Source organism: Leucoraja erinacea, unplaced genomic scaffold (genome assembly GCF_028641065.1).
Source record: "Leucoraja erinacea ecotype New England unplaced genomic scaffold, Leri_hhj_1 Leri_58S, whole genome shotgun sequence".
In the NCBI taxonomy this organism is placed as follows: domain Eukaryota; kingdom Metazoa; phylum Chordata; class Chondrichthyes; order Rajiformes; family Rajidae; genus Leucoraja; species Leucoraja erinaceus.
Window position 1 is genome coordinate 500,579 of NW_026576498.1, and position 17,714 is coordinate 518,292.

General features: G+C 42.5%; 1 protein-coding gene across 1 annotated transcript; it reads right to left on the reverse strand.

The window, feature by feature from the left end:
* Positions 1–2,217: 2,217 nt before the first annotated feature.
* LOC129694253 (mucin-2-like) lies at positions 2,218–16,308 on the reverse strand. The gene is made up of 6 exons (XM_055630968.1): positions 10,971–16,308; positions 9,299–9,406; positions 7,940–8,058; positions 6,526–6,584; positions 3,132–3,259; positions 2,218–2,333 (listed from the first exon to the last, which is right to left on the reverse strand). The coding sequence occupies exons 1-6, from the start codon at positions 15,682–15,684 to the stop codon at positions 2,218–2,220; spliced, it is 5,244 nt and encodes a 1,747-aa protein (XP_055486943.1). The 5' UTR covers positions 15,685–16,308.
* Between the last annotated feature and the right edge of the window lie 1,406 nt (positions 16,309–17,714).

Sequence of the window (17,714 nt, forward strand, 5' to 3'; positions counted from 1 at the left end):
CAGTAAGTGTAAAACACACATTTGATAAAGCTGCAAACTTAACGGATCATTAGTGTTTCAAAAATCATGTTGGAGTTAACTGGCACAGAGAACCTTGTCCACATACATTCGAGCATAATGGAACTATTTTAGGTCTGCCACTGCTACAATAATTGAGGCTTCTATGGAGGACCAATTGTACGAGACATGGCCTTCTATTTTCTACAGGAGTGTCCCAGTCCTTATGAACCTTGGACCAAGTCTCCTCCTTTGAGCTCATTAGAAAATACACTCATCTATATTACTAAAAGTCTGATCTTGACCGCTTTTGGTTCACTGTGCTGCTATTTCCGAGAGAACGCCACCATCTACGGCCGTCATTTTTGGCCACCTCGCTCAGTCCCCCTCCGCCTTGCTGGACCAGGGGATTTTTCCCCATCGATGATAAATCAGAGAGATATTAATGTTTTAAAAAAGTTCGCCATTCTCTCTGCTGCCCCTGCTGGAGGGAGGGGGAGGAACTATAAAACAAGGCAGTGGTGTGCCTCACTCAGTCTCTGCAAGAAGGAAGAAGCCAGAGGATCACGTCTCTCTGAGCTCTGAATAACACTGAACTCATGTCTACTCAACTGTGAGTGCCCTTAATGTGGTTTGAAAATGAAAATATAGTTGGTTTGAAGTAAAAAGGCACAGCCTGCAAATGGTTGTTTGGGTTGAAGTTAAAATGCACTGCAAAGGATTGTTTGGGTTGAAGTGAAAATGCACTGCAAATGGTTGTTTGGGTTGAAGTGAAAATGCACGGCAAAGGGTTGTTTGGGCGGGTTTCAGGTTGAATGAAAAGGCACTGCAAAGGGTTGTTTCTCTAAACTTGCCAACTTCCTGTTTGCACTATATTGCTTTTAGGTAAAACACTACCACTTACGGCTGTGATTTTTGCCCATCTTACTCAGTCTCCCTCCGCTGATCAGGTGCAGAGGATTCTTCCCATCAATTAAAAATAAAAGTGTTATTAGTGTTTAAAAAATGTTGAGAATCTCTCTCCTGTCAATCACGCCATGAAGGACACACCTTTTCTGGTGGAAGGGGGAGGGATTATAAAACCTGGAAGTGTGGTTGTGGCTCAGTCTCTGCATGATGGGGGAGGGAGAGGTCACAACTCTGTCTGAGCTGTGAATCAACTGAACACACTGAATGTCTCCTGAACTGTGAGTGTGGTGTTTTGTGTGGTTTTATGGTGGTTTCACCTTGCTTGAAATCGTATGAAAGTGCATTTGAATGTAGTGGCCTTGCACCCTGCATGAAATGGTATGAAACTGCACTTGAATTCAGTGGCCTTGCACCCTGCTTGAAGTGGTATGAAACTGGACTTGAGTTTGGTGGCTTTGCACCCTGCTTGAAGTGGTTGGAAACTGCACTTGAATTTGGTGGCCTTGCACCCTGCTTGAAATGGAATTTCAAGGAATAGCTGTGAGTCAACTGCCAGCCAACCAGCCATGAGTGAGCTGCCAGCACAACAGGCTTGTGGGACTGAGCTGCCACCCCAAGAATCCATTTGGCCCACAATGTCCATATTAGCTTTCTGGACACCAGTAGTCCCTGCAACCAACAACAGCCATACCAGCGCTCCAGAATTCCCCCCCCCCTCCACTGGCCACCAATATTGGAATTGTTGGAGAGGTGGAATATTGCGTTGGGGGACCAGCCCTCACATGTGAACATGGGACCCAACGGGTCCCACTTAGTCTAGTAAAATCTAATCACAAGTAATTGGCATCCTCCATGCAGTGACATTTTAACAATTGTTTTATCTATGTTTTATGATTTCTAGGCTATGGAATCTTACTGCACAGACGAAGGCTATTTGTCCCCTCGTGCCTTTGGAAGAGTTATCCACATGATCTCACTTGCTGCCTCTTTCTACACAGGTACAAAATCCTTAATGAGACTTAATGTTGCCTTTTCAGTTACTTATCTCATTTTTTTTGCAGTCATTGTTTCTACCACCCCGTAGACGATGCATTAGCAGCAACCCACATGTTTAAAAAACATTCTTAGGTTAATGATGAACAACCTAACTAAGCAAAATGTTTCAGAAGGAATTGCTGAAAAAGGGTTTCGACCCAAAACATCACCTATTTCCTTCATTAGTTTCTCCAGCATTTTGTCTAACCTAACTAGGTTCTCTGTTTACTGACATTCCTACTGGTAATTTGTACTTTGTAGCTAGAATTTTGTTGCCTAGAACACAACCTTAAATTTGCAGTAACAAAGTAATAAGCTACAAGCCTTACCACGCACACCACCTTCTTTCACTTCTAATTTGGAAGTGTCAAAATTAAATCCAGTGTAGTTGCCTGAAATTTAAAATATAAATACAAGTGAAAATCTTATTTTTGCCGAGTATTAGAAGATGATTTAAAACCTAAACATAAAAGGGCGGAAGTTCTCTGAATTTGATGGCAATGTTGGTGAAGGATATCATTGGTGCTATTTTTCACAGCCATGAACCCAAGCTGATCACAGAGTAAATCACACTCTGATCAACTCACAGCAAATATTCCAAGAGTGAGAAAAATCTTCCCTACACTACCCATCTGGCAATTACAGGGGAAAGACAGAATGGGTTTTGCAAAGTAGACTGCTTGTTTGAACATTTTCTTGCCGATTCTTGCCGAACATTTTCTTGCCGATTCGAGAACCTCCAAGCCGTGGAGTGTGTTCGAGTGCCCCGACGAGAGGGCCTGTACATCCGGCCGTCCGTAGCGGCGACTGCGGAGGTTTATAGCCCTGGCCACGGGTGAACAATGGAGGAGGACTGACTGAACTTTGTGCCTTTCACCACAGTGAAGAATGCTGTGGTGGATGTTTGTGTTAAATCTTATTGCGTATTGTGTGTTCTTTTTTAATTGTACCGCTGCTGGCAAATTCATTTCACTGCACTTATATGTGTATGTGATGAATAAAATGGACTATTGACTATTGGTCAGGTATACAGTACAGGTTAGATGCAACATCAATCTATCTTTCCACTTTCCCATCTAACTCCATTAGCTGTGAAATTAACCTTTCTCTAACTTTATAGCTCAGCTTCTTGAACATTTACAATTCACACCAAATGTTCGCCATCTATTTGCACGTTGTTTGATTCCTACCTGTTGAATTTACACTTGTTAGAATTGTTTCAATCTCTTTGACTTGCTGATTGAGAACTTCAGGAGAAATTCCGTCTGAGATGTTCATGGAGAGAATAACCTCGTGTTCCACAATGATGCAGCCTTGGCTATGGGGCAAAAGAAAAATGATTTAAACCAGTTAAATATAACCGTGGTTTTTGAATGAATAGTGTAGCTGGGTAATTGTTAAATATAACTGCTTGTGTCATCTAAATAAATTAATGCCAATTAAAAGCTTTGGTTTTCCTTCTGGGATCTCGTACTCAGTGTGATCATTATAATGTCTTGAAGCTGATTCCCTGATTAAGAACTATATTCTTCAGCCTGAAATACAGGTCATAGGTACCAATAGACAGTTTTCGCCCATTCAGCGATCAGACTGGCTCTCTGTGAAAGCAGTTTCTTGGCCTTTTGAACAGGCAACATTTAAACGGAACGATTTGTTCCAAATTATAATTGAAACTATATTTATTGCCCATTCTCAGAATCTCCTTATTGGCTTTATAACTGTGACTCCTGGGCCAATTAAGAAGGCATTGAAGATTGTCAAAGGCAGTTTTTTGATCATTAATGGGATGAAAGGTTACAGGAAAATGAACCAGATATGATAAGAGAACTCGAGGTAAAGGAACTGCTTGGAGGTAGTGATCATAATATGATTAGTTTTAACCTGCAATTTGAGAAGGAGAACGTTAAATCGGAAGTGTCAGTGATGCAGTTGAACAAAGGGGACTATGAAGGCACGAGAGGGGAGCTGGCCAAGGTAGACTGGAAAGGGATCCTAGCAGGAATGACGGTGGAACAGCAATGGCAGGAATTTCTGGGCATAATCCGTAAGAAGCAGGATCATTTCATTCCAAAAAGGAAGAAAGATTCTACGGGGAGTAGGAGGCAACCGTGGCTGACAAGAGAAGTTAGGGATAGAATAAAACTAAAAGAAAAGAGGAATAACACAGCAAAGTGTAGCCAGAAGCCAGAGGATTGGCGAACTTTTATAGGACAACAGAAGGAAACAAAACGGGCAATACGGGCTGAAAAGATGAAGTACGAAGGGAAGCTGGCCAGGAATATAAAAAAGGACAGTAAAAGCTTCTTTAGATATGTTAAGGGAAAAAGAGTAGCAAAGTCAAATGTGGGTCCCTTGAAGGCAGACACGGGTGAAATTATTATGGGCAACAAGGAAATGGCAGGAGAGTTGCATAGGTACTTCGGATCTGTCTTCACTAAGGAAGACACAAACAATCTCCCAGATGTACTGGAGGACAGAGGATCTAAGGGGGTAGAGGAACTGAAAGAAATTTGCTTTAGGCGAGAAATAGTATTGGGTAGGCTTATGGGACTGAAGTATGATAAACCCCTGGACCTGATGGTCTGCATCCCAGGGTCCTCAGGGAGGTGGCTCTAGAAATAGTGCTTTGGTGATCATTTTTCCAATGTTCAATAGATTCAGGATAAGTTCCTGTGGATTGGAGGATGGCTAATGTTATCCCACTTTTCACGAAAGGAGCGAGAGAGAAAACGGGGAATTACAGACCAGTTAGCCTGACTTCGGTGGTGGGAAAGATGCTGGAGTCAATTATTAAAGAGGTAATAATGGGGCATTTGGATAGCAGTAAAAGGATTAGTCCACGTCAACATGGATTTAAGAAAGGGAAATTATGCTTGACTAATCTTCTGGAATTTTTTGAGGATGTGATAAGTAAAATGGATGAAGGGGTGCCAGTGGATGTAGTGTATCTAGACTTTCAGAAAGCCTTTGATAAGGTCCCACACGGGAGACTGGTGACTAAAATTAGAGCACATGGTATTGGGGGTAGGGTGTTGACATGGATAGAAAATTGGTTGGCAGACCGGAAGCAAAGAGTAGGAGTGAACGGGACCTTTTCAGAATGGCAGGTAGTGGCGAGTGGAGTGCCGCAAGGCTCGGTGTTGGGGCAGCAACTGTTTACCATATATATTAATGATTTGGAAGAGGGAATTAGGAGCAACATTAGCAAGGTTACGGATGACACAAAGCTGGGTGGCAATGTGAGCTGTGACGAGGATGTTAGGAGGTTGTATGGTGACCTGGACAGGTTGAGTGAGTGGGCAGATGCATGGCAGATGCAGTATAATATAGATAAATGTGAGGTTATCCACTTTGGCGGCAAAACCAAGGGGGCAGATTATTATCTCAAGGGGGTTAGGTTAGGTAAAGGGGAGGTGCAGCGAGACCTGGGCGTCCTTGTACACCGGTCACTGAAAGTTGGCTTACAGGTACAGCAGGCAGTGAAGAAAGCTAATGGAATGTTGGCCTTCATAACAAGAGGATTTCAGTATAGGAGTAAAGAGGTTCTTCTGCAGTTGTATAGGGCTCTGCTGAGACCACATCTGGAGTATTGTGTACAGGTTTGGTCTCCTAATTATAGGAAAGACATCCTTGTGATTGAAGCAGTGCAGCGTAGGTTCACGAGATTGATCCCTGGGATGGCGGGGCTGTCATATGAGGAAAGATTGAAAAGATTAGGCTTGTATTCACTGGAGTTTAGAAGGATGAGGGGATATCTAATGGAAACATATAAAATTATAAAAGGACTGGACAAGCTAGATGCAGGAAAAATGTTCCCAATGTTGGGCGAGTCCAAAACCAGGGGCCACAGTCTTAGAATAAAGGGGAGATAATTTAAGACTGAGGCGAGAAAAAACATTTTCACCCAGAGAGTTGTGAATTTATGGAATTCCCTGCCACAGAGGGCAGTGGAGGCCAAGTCACTGGATGGATTTAAGAGAGAGTTAGATAGAGCTCTAGGGGCTAGAGTAGTCAAGGGGTATGGGGAGAAGGCAGGCATTGATAGGGGACGATCAGCCATGATCACAATGAGTGGCGGTGCTGGCTCAAAGGGCCGAATGGCCGCCTCCTGCACCTAGTTTCTATGTTTCTATGAAAAAAGGAAGTTCAAAGATAGACACAAAATACTGGTGTCTATCTTTGGTTTTAAGCTGCACCTGCAGTTCTTTCCTACAGAAAAGGTGTTACCTTATTGAACAGTAGCGAGAGCTCAAGTGGCCATTTGACCAACTCCTGCTTTTATTTTGTCTATTTGTAAGAAGCACTCTGCCATTCTTCTATTTGTCAATAGAGAAATGATTCATTTGTATGAGTGGATAGGAATTCAAGACGATCTCCTGTAATGCACGATCTCTTTGAATGCATGGCTGAGTTGGGGGATTTTTTTTTTTACAGTATTCAGTGCCCTTGAAAAGGTGGTGGTGTGGTGCTGCTATTCACTCTCACCATACCTCTGGAATACAGATCTGTGCTTCATGTTTGGACAAAGACTGTGATCAGGTATGGAAAACTGAGCAAAATTGAGTAGGATATTGCTGAGATTACCTAATGTTTACAATCCTTACTCCTTCGTATCCAGGCATGTTGACATAAATTTTGTCCATCTGAAAGGAAACAAGGAATGAATAAGAAAGTTCTTGAATTTTTAACATCAATTTTATGTAATTAAAGAAAGAAAATACCTTTAAGCCAGACATCATTCTGGTAAACTGTTTCTTAAAATGAGTCAATAGGCAATAGACAATAGGTGTGGGAGTAGGCCATTCGGCCCATCGAGCTAGCACCACCATTCAATGTGATCATGGCTGATTATCCACAATCAGTACCCGTTCCTGCCTTCCCCCCATATCCCCTGACTCTGCTATCTTTAAGAGCCCTATCTAGCTCTCTCTTGAAAGTATCCAGAGAACCGGCCTCCACCACCTCTGAGGCAGAGAATTCCACAGTCTCACAAGTCTCTGTGAGAAAAAGTGTTTCCTCGTCTCCGTTCTAAATGGCTTACTTAAACTGCGGCCCCTGGTTCTGGACTCCTCCAACATCTGGAACATGTCATTGCTCCATGGTCCATGGTCATTGGAGATGGGCCAATTTAAATGAGATGAGGAAACACAGAACTGCAGATGTTGGTTTACAAAAAACTACACAAGCAGGAGTAACTTAGTGGGTCAGGCAGTATCTCTGAAGAGTCTGTGCACTGTGGAAGGCTTCATGGTAATAGTCTTCTGTGATGGATAGCACACAAACAAAAGCTTTTCACTATACCTCAGTACATATGACAGTAATAAACTGAACTAAACTAAAGGTGACGTCTTTGACTCACTCAGTTACTCCAGCACTTGGTGTAATTTGTTAAATTGCGATGAGAACAGATTTGGTCTGGGTGAATTGAAATTGGAACTTGGCAGATAACATTTTCAGTTGACCAATGGGAGCAATAAGAGAAAATTAGAAAACTAGGTAGCATATATAAAAATATTTATATGTACAAAAATATTCCATTGAAATGTGAACAGCAAAATGTTTAGACCAAAAAGGAGGTGAAGAGCATGGCCAAGGTACTGAAATAATCCATAAGGTTGACAAAAATGCTGGAGAAACTCAGCGGGTGAGGCAGCATCTATGGAGTGAATGAATAGGTGACATTTCGGGTCGAGACCCTTCTACACATCAGTCTGAAGAAGGGTCTCGACCCGAAACGTCACCTATTCCTTCACTCCATAGATGCTGCCTCACTCGCTGAGTTTCTCCAGCATTTTTGTCTACCTTCAATTTTTCAACATCCGCAGTTCCTTCTTAAACAAAAGAATCCATAATATCACCAAAGTTGATGATGATGATGCTGAAGAGAAAAAAAAAGACTTTTAATATGTAGATATATTGAATGTGAAAGCAAGCAAGCAGTAGTAAACTAATACTAAGTCACAATTAGGAACAATATTGTATAGTTATAAGCACCAACCTCTTTATGAAATTCAAGGAAGAATTCTTTGTATGAATCCGATGTTTCGTTTTGCAGGTCATTGGAAAATTCTTTGTTTGTTATCTTGAGTGAGACGTTAACGGTGGCCTCAACATCACCTGGAAATCATCAGTTACAATTTAATGAATCACTAATTGACCAACATACTATCTCCTAAGGGAGCTAGGTAAAGTTTGTTTTTGATTTGTTCATTTATATAAAACAGGAATACTCTGCCAGTAAGAGTGATATTCACATATTAAAGTTTAAGAAAGAACTGCAGATGCTGGAAAAATCGAAGGTAGACAAAAATGATGGAGAAACTCAGCGGGTGAGGCAGCATCTATGGAGCGAAGGAATAGGTGAAGTTTCGGGTTGTGACCCTTCTTCAGCATTTTTGTCTACCTTCACATATTAAAGAGTAATTTTGAGAAATAATACAGAGTAAAATTCCAACAATGTGCTATCAGCCATTTGGGAATCCTGATGGTTTGGCGCCGGGCTCTCTGATCACTGATTCCCGTGTTCCATTTTATTCACTGGGGCTCCAGTGTCTGCATTCCCCTGCACTCTCTGGGGCTACATCCTCTCACTCTTTATATTCACTTGGTTTATGTCTCATGCTCTCTTGGAAATGCTCCTAGCTCTGTTTCCTATGCCCCCTTTAAATTACCAAGATCACTGGTAAATTTTATTTGGTGTTACACAATGGAATAAAAGTGAATTGAAAGTGTTGGAGAATTAATAAAATAACATTTTTAATCTGGAGACTCTGCTCGGCCAACACCAAGAAAGTCCCTGTGTGCAAGATTAAGGGATTTTTACTGTACATAGAATAAAAAAATGCAGAGTTAGCAGAGGGAAAGGGAATTGGGCATCTTTTTTCAAAAAGTAGCCATGGGTATGATGCGCTGGATCCCTTCATTCTGTAAGGTCTTGTTGATCAGAGATTATATTGCAATTTTTTTTAGTGTTATCTAATTGACAAATCACTTTTGACCCTTTGGCCACAGATAATATTCTTGCAGAAGTTATGTGCATCAAATCTGTTCTCTGCATGAAAGACAGGGACAGAATTTCTGGAAATGTGCTGTTTGTACTTGGAGCATCCCCATTCGGATTTAGTGGTTGATTTGTAATGGAATGCCACAGCGTATCATTTATACACTTTACCATATGCAATAACACTTCATAGTAGGGTGGGGAATGCAACCAGGACCTCTCACTTTTTTAACACAATGTGCGCAGGACAAGGACAAAAGAAGATAATTTTCTGTTAGATCAGCATAAGGGGATACAAGAAGCTGTCGCATCAAATTAGCAGCATGAGAAAATTGTTTTCTCTGAAAATAAACCCACCAACATCAATGTCATCTTTTATACGTTCACAGATGAGCCCTTCATAGGGCTCTTTGCAGTCACATTCTCCATTTTTCCAGGTCCCTCCATTCAGGCATGGATGTTTCTCTAAAATAGGTAACAGTGTTAATTAATGATATAGGGTCATACAGTGTAGAAACAGGCCCTTCGGCCGAACATGCCCACACCAGCCAACATTCCCCAGCTACACTTGTCCAACGCGCCCACGTTTGCTCCATATCCTTCCAAACCAGTCCTATCAATGTACCTGTCTAACTGCTTCTTAAATGTTGGGAATGTCCCTGCCTCAACTACCTGCTTGTTCCACACACCCACCACCCTTTGTGTGAAAAAACTACCCCTTAGATTCCTATTAAATCTTTCCCCTTCATCCTAAACCTATGTCATTTTGGTCCTCAATTCACCTACTCTGGGCAAGAGACTCTGTGCATCTACCCGATCTATTTCCTGCATGATTTTAAACACCTCTATATGATCACCCCTCATTCCACCTACACTCCAAGGAATTGAGTCCCAGCCTATTCAACCTCTCCCTGTAGCTCAGACCTACTAGTCCTGGCAACATCCTTGTAAATCTTCTCTGTACCCTTTCCAGCTTGATAACATATTTTCTATAACATGGTGCCCAGAAATGAACACAATAAATGCGGTCACTCCCACGTCTTATACAACTGCAATATGACCTCCCGACTTCTCTACTCAATATTCTGACTGATGAAGGCCAATGTGCCAAACTTATTTTTGATCGCCGGATCTACCTGCGACTCCAACTTCAAGGAACCATGCACCTGCACCCCTAGATCCCTCTGCTGTACCACGCTCCCCGGAGCCCTCCCATGCACGGTGTAGGTCCTGCCCTTGTTAGACTTCCCAAAATGAAACACCTCACATTTCTCTGTATTAAATTCCATCAACCGCTCCTCAGCCCACCTGGCCAATCGATCAAGATCCTACTGCAATTTTTCACAACCATCTTCACTATTTGCAAATCCACCCACTTTTGTATCAACTGCAAACTTGCTAATCTTGCCGTGTATGTTCTCATCCAAATCATTGATATAGATGACAAACAGTAACGGGCCCAGCACCGAACCCTGAGGCACACCTCCAGTCACAGGCCTCTAGTGATGTAATTTGAGCAATGTACATCCTTTTCATATCTCAAATATTTTTTGACCCTCTGTGCTTACAACATATTTCTAGATGTTATGAGCATTAAATGCATTAGCTGCATAAAGGTTCACAATAAAATGTGTAGAATTATTGTGTCTGCACCTAGAGTGACAAATCAAATTTAGAAACGTATACAGACACAGGAGACTGCAGATGCTGGAGATGTAACAAAAAAAACAAACTGCTAGAGAAACTCAGGGGGTCATAAAATTAATAAAATACTACAAAATGGAAGATAAGTTGGAAGTTAAGACTGCATAACATTGTCAAACAGAATAATGAAGACCAAAATGCAAATGATGAAAATCTTGCATGGTGTGTTGTGCCATTTGGAAGCATTGGCCTACACTAAGTTGAACAATGCGGATTTCATGCAATTTAATGTAAAAGGATGCTTGATAATCCTGACACCAGGAAATAGATAAAATTAACGTTTTACAGCTGCATTTAATGCTTGCTTAACAAAGTCAATACTCACTTGTGGTCTTTTCTATTGTGACTGTTGTTGGCACGAATTGCTTCACAGTTGTACTAAATGAATCGGAATGAGTTGTACTTGCTGTGGTTGTCTTGGTTGTTGTGGCTGGCTTGCTCGAAGTGCTGATTGAAGTGTTCACTGGTGCAGCCGAGGTTTTGGGTTGCCTACTCGTTGATTCCACTGAAGTGCTGAATGGTACACTGGCTGTCACAGTCAATATTGTGGAAGGACTCCTGGTGAGTTTGGTTGACAAGCTGGTCAACTGGGTTCTTGGAGTGGCTGACTCGGTTATTGGACTGGTCATGACAGTTGACAAACTCACTGAAGAATTGGATGGACTGCGTGATGTAGCAGTTAATGCACTTGACAGTGTAGTTATTGTGCTAGTCACCGTGGCGGGAGGGTGTGATGATGAAGGCATGGTTGAGGTGGTAATAGTCATGCTGGTTAGTGTATTTGATGGATTCGGTGGTATGTCAGTGGTTGCGATGGATGACATGGTCAATGGGCTGGTCGATATGTCAGGCATTGCGGTCAAAGGACTTTTTGTTGTTTCAGAAAAGGTGGTCAGAGGGCTGAATACTGTGCTTGAGGGTGTTGTTGATGGGCCTGAGGTTGTTCCAGACAAAATGGTCAACGGACTGGTTGTTGTGCTGGAGAGAGTTGATGAGAAGTCAGTCATTGTCCTAGTTTGTGCAGTTGATGGACTGGCTGATGCTTTGGACATTGTGGTGGGCAGGAGGGTTGTTCTGCTGGATTGTGTTGTTGATGGACCGGTTGAAATTTGAGACAATGTGGTTGATGGTCTGGTGGTTATTCCTGGTTGGCTAGATGCTGTGCTGGACAATATGGTTGATAGACCAGCCGTTACACTGGACAGTGTTGTCAATGAGCCTGTTGTTGAAAACGGTTTTGTCGATGAGCCTTTTGTTGAGTTTTGTGTCATTATGCTCAACATTGTGGTTGATATTTTTGTTGCTTCCGGCAATGTGGTCAACATACCAGATATTGTACTTGAAGGTATTGTGGATGGGCTGACTGTTGTTTTGGGAAGTGAGATTGATGTGCGGCCTGGTGTGGTGGACAATATGCTTGGGCTGCTTATTTCAGACACTGTAGATGATGGGCTGGTGGTTGTGCTAGATTGTTTAGTCATTTGGCTAGTCGTAATAGCCAATGTGTTTGAAGGACTGGATGTAATGCTGGACAGCGTTGTCGATCGGTCTGGTTTAACAGGCAAAGTAGTCGATGACCTGGTCATTTTGCTGAACAATGCAGTAGATGGGAGGCTACTTGTGTTGTATCTTGTTGTCAATGAAGCAGTTGTTGTCAATGGCCTGCCAGTTGGGGTGAACAGAGTTGTTGGTGGACCGGTTGTTGTTTCATGCATTGTGGTTAGCACACCAGTTGTTCCGGACAGCATTGTCAATGGGTTGGTTGTTGTTTCGGTAACTTGGGACAATTGGCTGGTGGTTGTGGTGGACTGTTTAGTTGATTGGCTTGTCATTATGCTGGACAACATAGTTGATGGATTAGTAGTTCTGCTCAACAGTGGAATCAAAGATCCTGTTGTAGTGGACATTGTTGTTGATGGTAGGTGTGTTGAGGTGGACAACGATTTGATGGGTGTGCTGTACAGTGTTGTTGGTGGAAGGTCTGTTATGTTAGATAGTGTTATCAACGGACCAGTTGTTGCTTTTGTGAAGGCAGTATTCAGACTGGCTGTTGCACTGGTCATCGTTTTGAATGGCCTGGTCGTTGTTTCTGACAATGTGGTTGACAGACCAGTTGTTGAGATGGAGAACGTGTCCGATGTGCTTATGGATGTACTGGTAGATGGATTGGTCACTGTGCTGGAGGTAGTTCTCAATGGGTTGGCTGTTGTTTCTCCAGACGTTATTAATACCGATGTTTCAGACAATGTGGTTGAAGGGCTGGTTGCTTTGCTGAACTGTGTGACAGACGTTGGGTTAAACATTGTTGTCAATGAACCAGTTGTTGCTTTTGGCACAGAGGTCAATAAACTGGAGGTTGTACTGAATTCTTCGGTGGATAGGCCAGTCTTTGTGGTGGGCACTGTTGTTGATGGGTCAAGTGTTGTTTCAGATAATGCAGTGTTAGAGCTGGCCATTGAACTGGACAGTGTTCTCAGTGGGCCATTTGTTGTTTCAGACAATGTAGTTAATGGGCCGGTTGTTGAGCCGATGAACGTAATTTGCGGACTGGTTGAGGTGCGAGGGAGCGCTGTAGACGGAACAGTCATTGTGCTGGAGAGCACGGTTGGCAGCTCGGTTGTTGAGCTGAAGGGTGTCGGTGTCGGGCTGGTTGATGTGCTGGAGAATATTGTTGATGGACCGGTCTTGGTGCTAGAGATGGTGTTCAATGGGCCCAGGGTTGCTTCTGATGATGTTGCCGAAAATCTGGGTGTTGTGCGCGAGAGTGTTGTTGATTTCCTGGTTGTCGTTTCAGAGAATGTATTTGAAGGGCTGGTAGAGAGAGTTGCTAATGAACTGGTGGTTGTTTCAGACACAGTGGGCAACGTACTTGAGGATATAATGGATTGTGTGGTTGATTGGTCAGTCGATGTGCTGTAGAAAGTGGTCAGTGGCCTGGCAGTTGTGCTGGTCAGTGCTGTCAATGGTCTGGCTGTTGTTTCAGGTTGTGTGGTCAACAGGCTGGTTGGTGAGCGAGAGGGCAGGATAGTTGGGTTGGTCACAGTGCTGGAGAGTATTGTATATGGACCGGTCATTGTGCTGGACAGCGTGGTGGAAGGGCCAGTGGTTGTTTCAGACACTGTGGATGACATTTTAGTCATTTTGCTCGATAGTGTGGTAGACGGGGGCCCTGTTGTGCTGTACATTGTTGTTGATGGATAGGTTGTTGTTTTCGGTACTGTGGTCGACTCTCTGTCAGTTGTGCTGGACTGTCCTGTGGATGGGTCAGTAATTGTGGTAGACAGTGTGGTCAATGGTGTAGTTTTTGTTTCAGATCGTGTAGTCGACAGGCTCGTTGTTGAGCTGGTGGATGTGATCGTTGGGCTGGTTGAAGAGCTTGACCGTATTGTGGAGGGAACTGTCGTTGCGCTGGAGATGGTGGTCAGTGGATGGGCTGTTGTTTCTGCAGATGTGGTTGACAGTTTGGAAGTTGTTTCAAAAAATGTACTTGAAGGGCTGTTTGTTATGTGAGAGAGAGTTGTTGGTGAGCCGGTGGTTGTTCCGGACTCTGTGGACAATGTGCTGGATTGTTTGGTCGATTGGTCAGTCGATGTTGTATACAATGTAATTGAAGGACTGGCAGTTGTACTGGACAGTGTTGGCGATGGGCCAGCGGTTGATGTGCTGAAGAGTGTTGTGGAGGGACCGGTCATTGTGCTGGAGATGGTGGTCAGTGGATTGGATGTTGTTTCTGCAGATGTGGTTGGCAGTATGGATGATGTGCTGGAGAGAGTTGTTGATGGACTGGTTGATGTGATGGGCGGTGTCGTGGATGGGCTAGCTGTTGTTTCAGGCAGTGTGGATGTCATTCTGGTGGTTTTGCTCGATAGTGTGGTAGACGGGGGCCCTGTTGTGCTGTACATTGTTGTTGATGGATAGGTTGTTGTTTTCAGCACTGTGGTCGACTGTCTGTCAGTTGTGCTGGAATGTCCTGTGGATGGGTCAGTAATTGTGGTGGACAGTGTGGTCAATGGTGTAGTTTTTGTTTCAGATTGTGTAGTCGACAGGCTCGTTGTTGAGCCGGTGGACGTGATCGTTGGGCTGGTTGAAGAGCTTGACCATATTGTGGAGGGAACTGTCGTTGCGCTGGAGATGGTGGTCAGTGAACGAGCTGTTGTTTTTGCGATTGTGGTTGACAGTTTGGAAGTTGTTTCAAAAAATGTACTTGAAGGGCTGTTCGTTATGTGAGAGAGAGTTGTTGGTGAGCCGGTGGTTGTTCCGGACTCTGTGGACAATGTGCTGGAATGTTTGGTCGATTGGTCAGTCGATGTTGTATACAATGTAATTGAAGGACTGGCAGTCGTACTGGACAGTGTTGGCGATGGGCCAGCGGTTGATGTGCTGAAGAGTGTTGTCGATGGAATGGTCATTGTGCTGGAGATGGTGGTCAGTGGATTGGATGTTGTTTCTGCAGATGTGGTTGGCAGTATGGATGTTGTGCTGGAGAGAGTTGTCATTGAGCCAGTGGTAGTTACTGACTTTGTGGACAATGTGCTGGATTGTTTGGACGATTGGTCAGTCGATGTTGTATATAACGTGCTCGACTGTGTTGTTGATGGGCCTGTTGTTATTGTGGACGGGATGGATGTTGGATTGATTGTTGTTTTTGGGATTGTGGACGACTGTCTGTCAGTTGTGCTGGACTGTCCTGTGGATGGGTCAGTAGTTGTGGAAGACATTGTGGTCAATGGTGTAGTTGTTGTATCAGATTGTATAGTTGCCAGGCTCGTTGTTGAGCTGGTGGACATGATTGTTGTTGTGCTGGAGATAGTTGTTGATGGACTGGTTGATGTGATGGGCGGTGTCGTGGATGGGCTAGCTGTTGTTTCAGGCAGTGTGGATGTCATTCTGGTGGTTTTGCTCGATAGTGTGGTAGACGGGGGCCCTGTTGTGCTGTACATTGTTGTTGATGGATAGGTTGTTGTTTCCAGCACTGTGGACGACTGTCTGTCAATTGAGCTGGACTGTCCTGTGGATGGGTCAGTAGTTGTGGTAGACATTGCGGTCGGTATTCCAGTTGTTGTCTCAGATCGTGTAGTTGCCAGGTTGGTTATTGAGCCGGTGGTTGTTTCGGACTCTGTTGATGAAGCCGAATTTTAGTTAAAAATATAAGAAGATATTAAATTGGCTTCTGGGCTAGCTTACAGCTTATATTTAGTCTCAAATTAGGCTTTCCTCAGGTTGCGGGGTGTGTGAGATAACATTGTCTCCCAAGTGAAGGAGCTAGAGAGATATCTTTGACAGTGAGATGCCATAAACCAAATGACCAATGTTTATGGGGGAGGAGGCAATAAAGGAAGAGAGAAATAAACAGTCACATCTTTGTAAACAAATTACCTATGTTTATGAGGGACCAAATGACAGAGGAAGCAGCGAACAGAGCAAGGGTGGTCTATTTGGAGATAAAACAAATGGACAATGTTTTTAGTATATCTTGTACCATGTAAAAAAAAGGTTTGATGTGATGCATTCTGTGGAAACCTTTTCCAGTACCTCTGACCATGACTAATGTCTGTGGAATGTGATAAGGGGACAAAAAACCCTATTTAAGGCAATGTAATTCTGTTGTTCAGGGAAGGTGGCTGAGGACAGTCAAGTGTCTGTGTTGGTCACTTGACTGGAGTTCTCCCTCCCTTCCATCGGCCGATGTTAAGTAAAGTTTTGAACTGGTCTACCAAACAGTTTGTGTGGTGTCTGTTTATTAAGAAGCGAACCTGGTTTAGTAGTTAAGATAAGTAGCTTTTTCACTGTGGCCAATGTGGTCGACCTAGCTATTATTGTCGTCGACAGTTTTGTTGATTTGCTTGTCATTCTGCTTGATGGACTGGAGGTTGTGCTGGACAATGTTGTCGATGTTTCAGACACTGTGGTCGATGTGCAGTCTGCCATGATTGCTTTTTATATTTTAATAGTTTTTAATGGAGAGAAACAGAATAAGATTGTTAGAATTACATTTTTTCATTATTAAATACAAGTTATTTCCTGTCAACTTTTGTTTTATATATTGTGACATGCTTTTTTTCCTTTTGTGAACAATCAGTTTAGAATTTTTGCAACTTCTAAATTCATAATTTAAGAAGAATATTTAATTTTAAGGTACAAAGAGTCCGCACGACCAGAAAAACCTTTTTGTATTTTGGTCTGTGGAGTAGGATTGTGGAACAGTTTGAATGTGGAGCTAAAGCATTGTCCAATTATGAACCAGTTCAAAATGACATACAGTACAAAAAACTTTTTTTCACAAGGCAGGGATGAAGGGGATGGTTGACAAACAGGGGTTAATGTTTATTTATTATTTTATTTATTATTTATTTATGTTTTTTTGTTACTTCATACGTATTACTTGTAGTGGAATATCAGTTGTATGTATATATATGTCTGTATGCATCTCTAAAAAAATGCCTGGGGTATTAATATTATTAATTAATTAATTATTAAATATGGAAGAAGGGTTTAGGGAGAAGGGGTGAGATTAAATAAGTTATTCTTCTTCTCACTCCTTTTCGAGCTTGTAAAGAAAAAGTGTTGGACATTTAAATTTTGCTTTATGCTTTTCATTGCTTTGCAAATATTGCCTGGAATGTCCAATTGTTTGACTATTTCGATTTTGTTGTTGTTATTTATTCCTATTATGTCTACTTGTTCGGAACAAATAAACAAGATATAGATATAGATATGCCATTTATTGTCACTATACATGTACAGTGAAACTGAAAGCTGCTCGTACTCAGTGCATACATACAATTTAGCACAAAAAACAAGAAACAGAAAAAACAAAAAACAGAAGGGAGATGGGGGGGGGGGGAATAGGTGCACAAATTCTGCGGCGCTACATACATATCTACATATATACAGATGGAAGTCCATGTTGGGCGGTGTAGTCAGTGCATGTGTGAATTTGAATTTATAGTAGATATAACAAATAAATAAACAAATAGTTTACCTTATTTGCAAACTGGGTTTATGGTGAACAAGTTGAGAAATTTGTTAAATTGTAAGGATGGGTCGTATAGATTAGTTCTACTAAAAT

Bases quoted from the DNA above. Each gene is read 5' to 3' on its own strand.
- LOC129694253 (XM_055630968.1), bottom strand. From the start codon at position 15,684: ATGTCTACCACAACTACTGACCCATCCACAGGACAGTCCAGCTCAATT. The intron at 6,585-7,939 runs GTTGGTGCTTAT...GTTTCCTTTCAG, and splicing joins TCCTTGAATTTCATAAAGAG to ATGGACAAAATTTATGTCAA. The intron at 2,334-3,131 runs GTAGGAATCAAA...TTTAAATTTCAG, and splicing joins AACAAGTGTAAATTCAACAG to GCAACTACACTGGATTTAAT.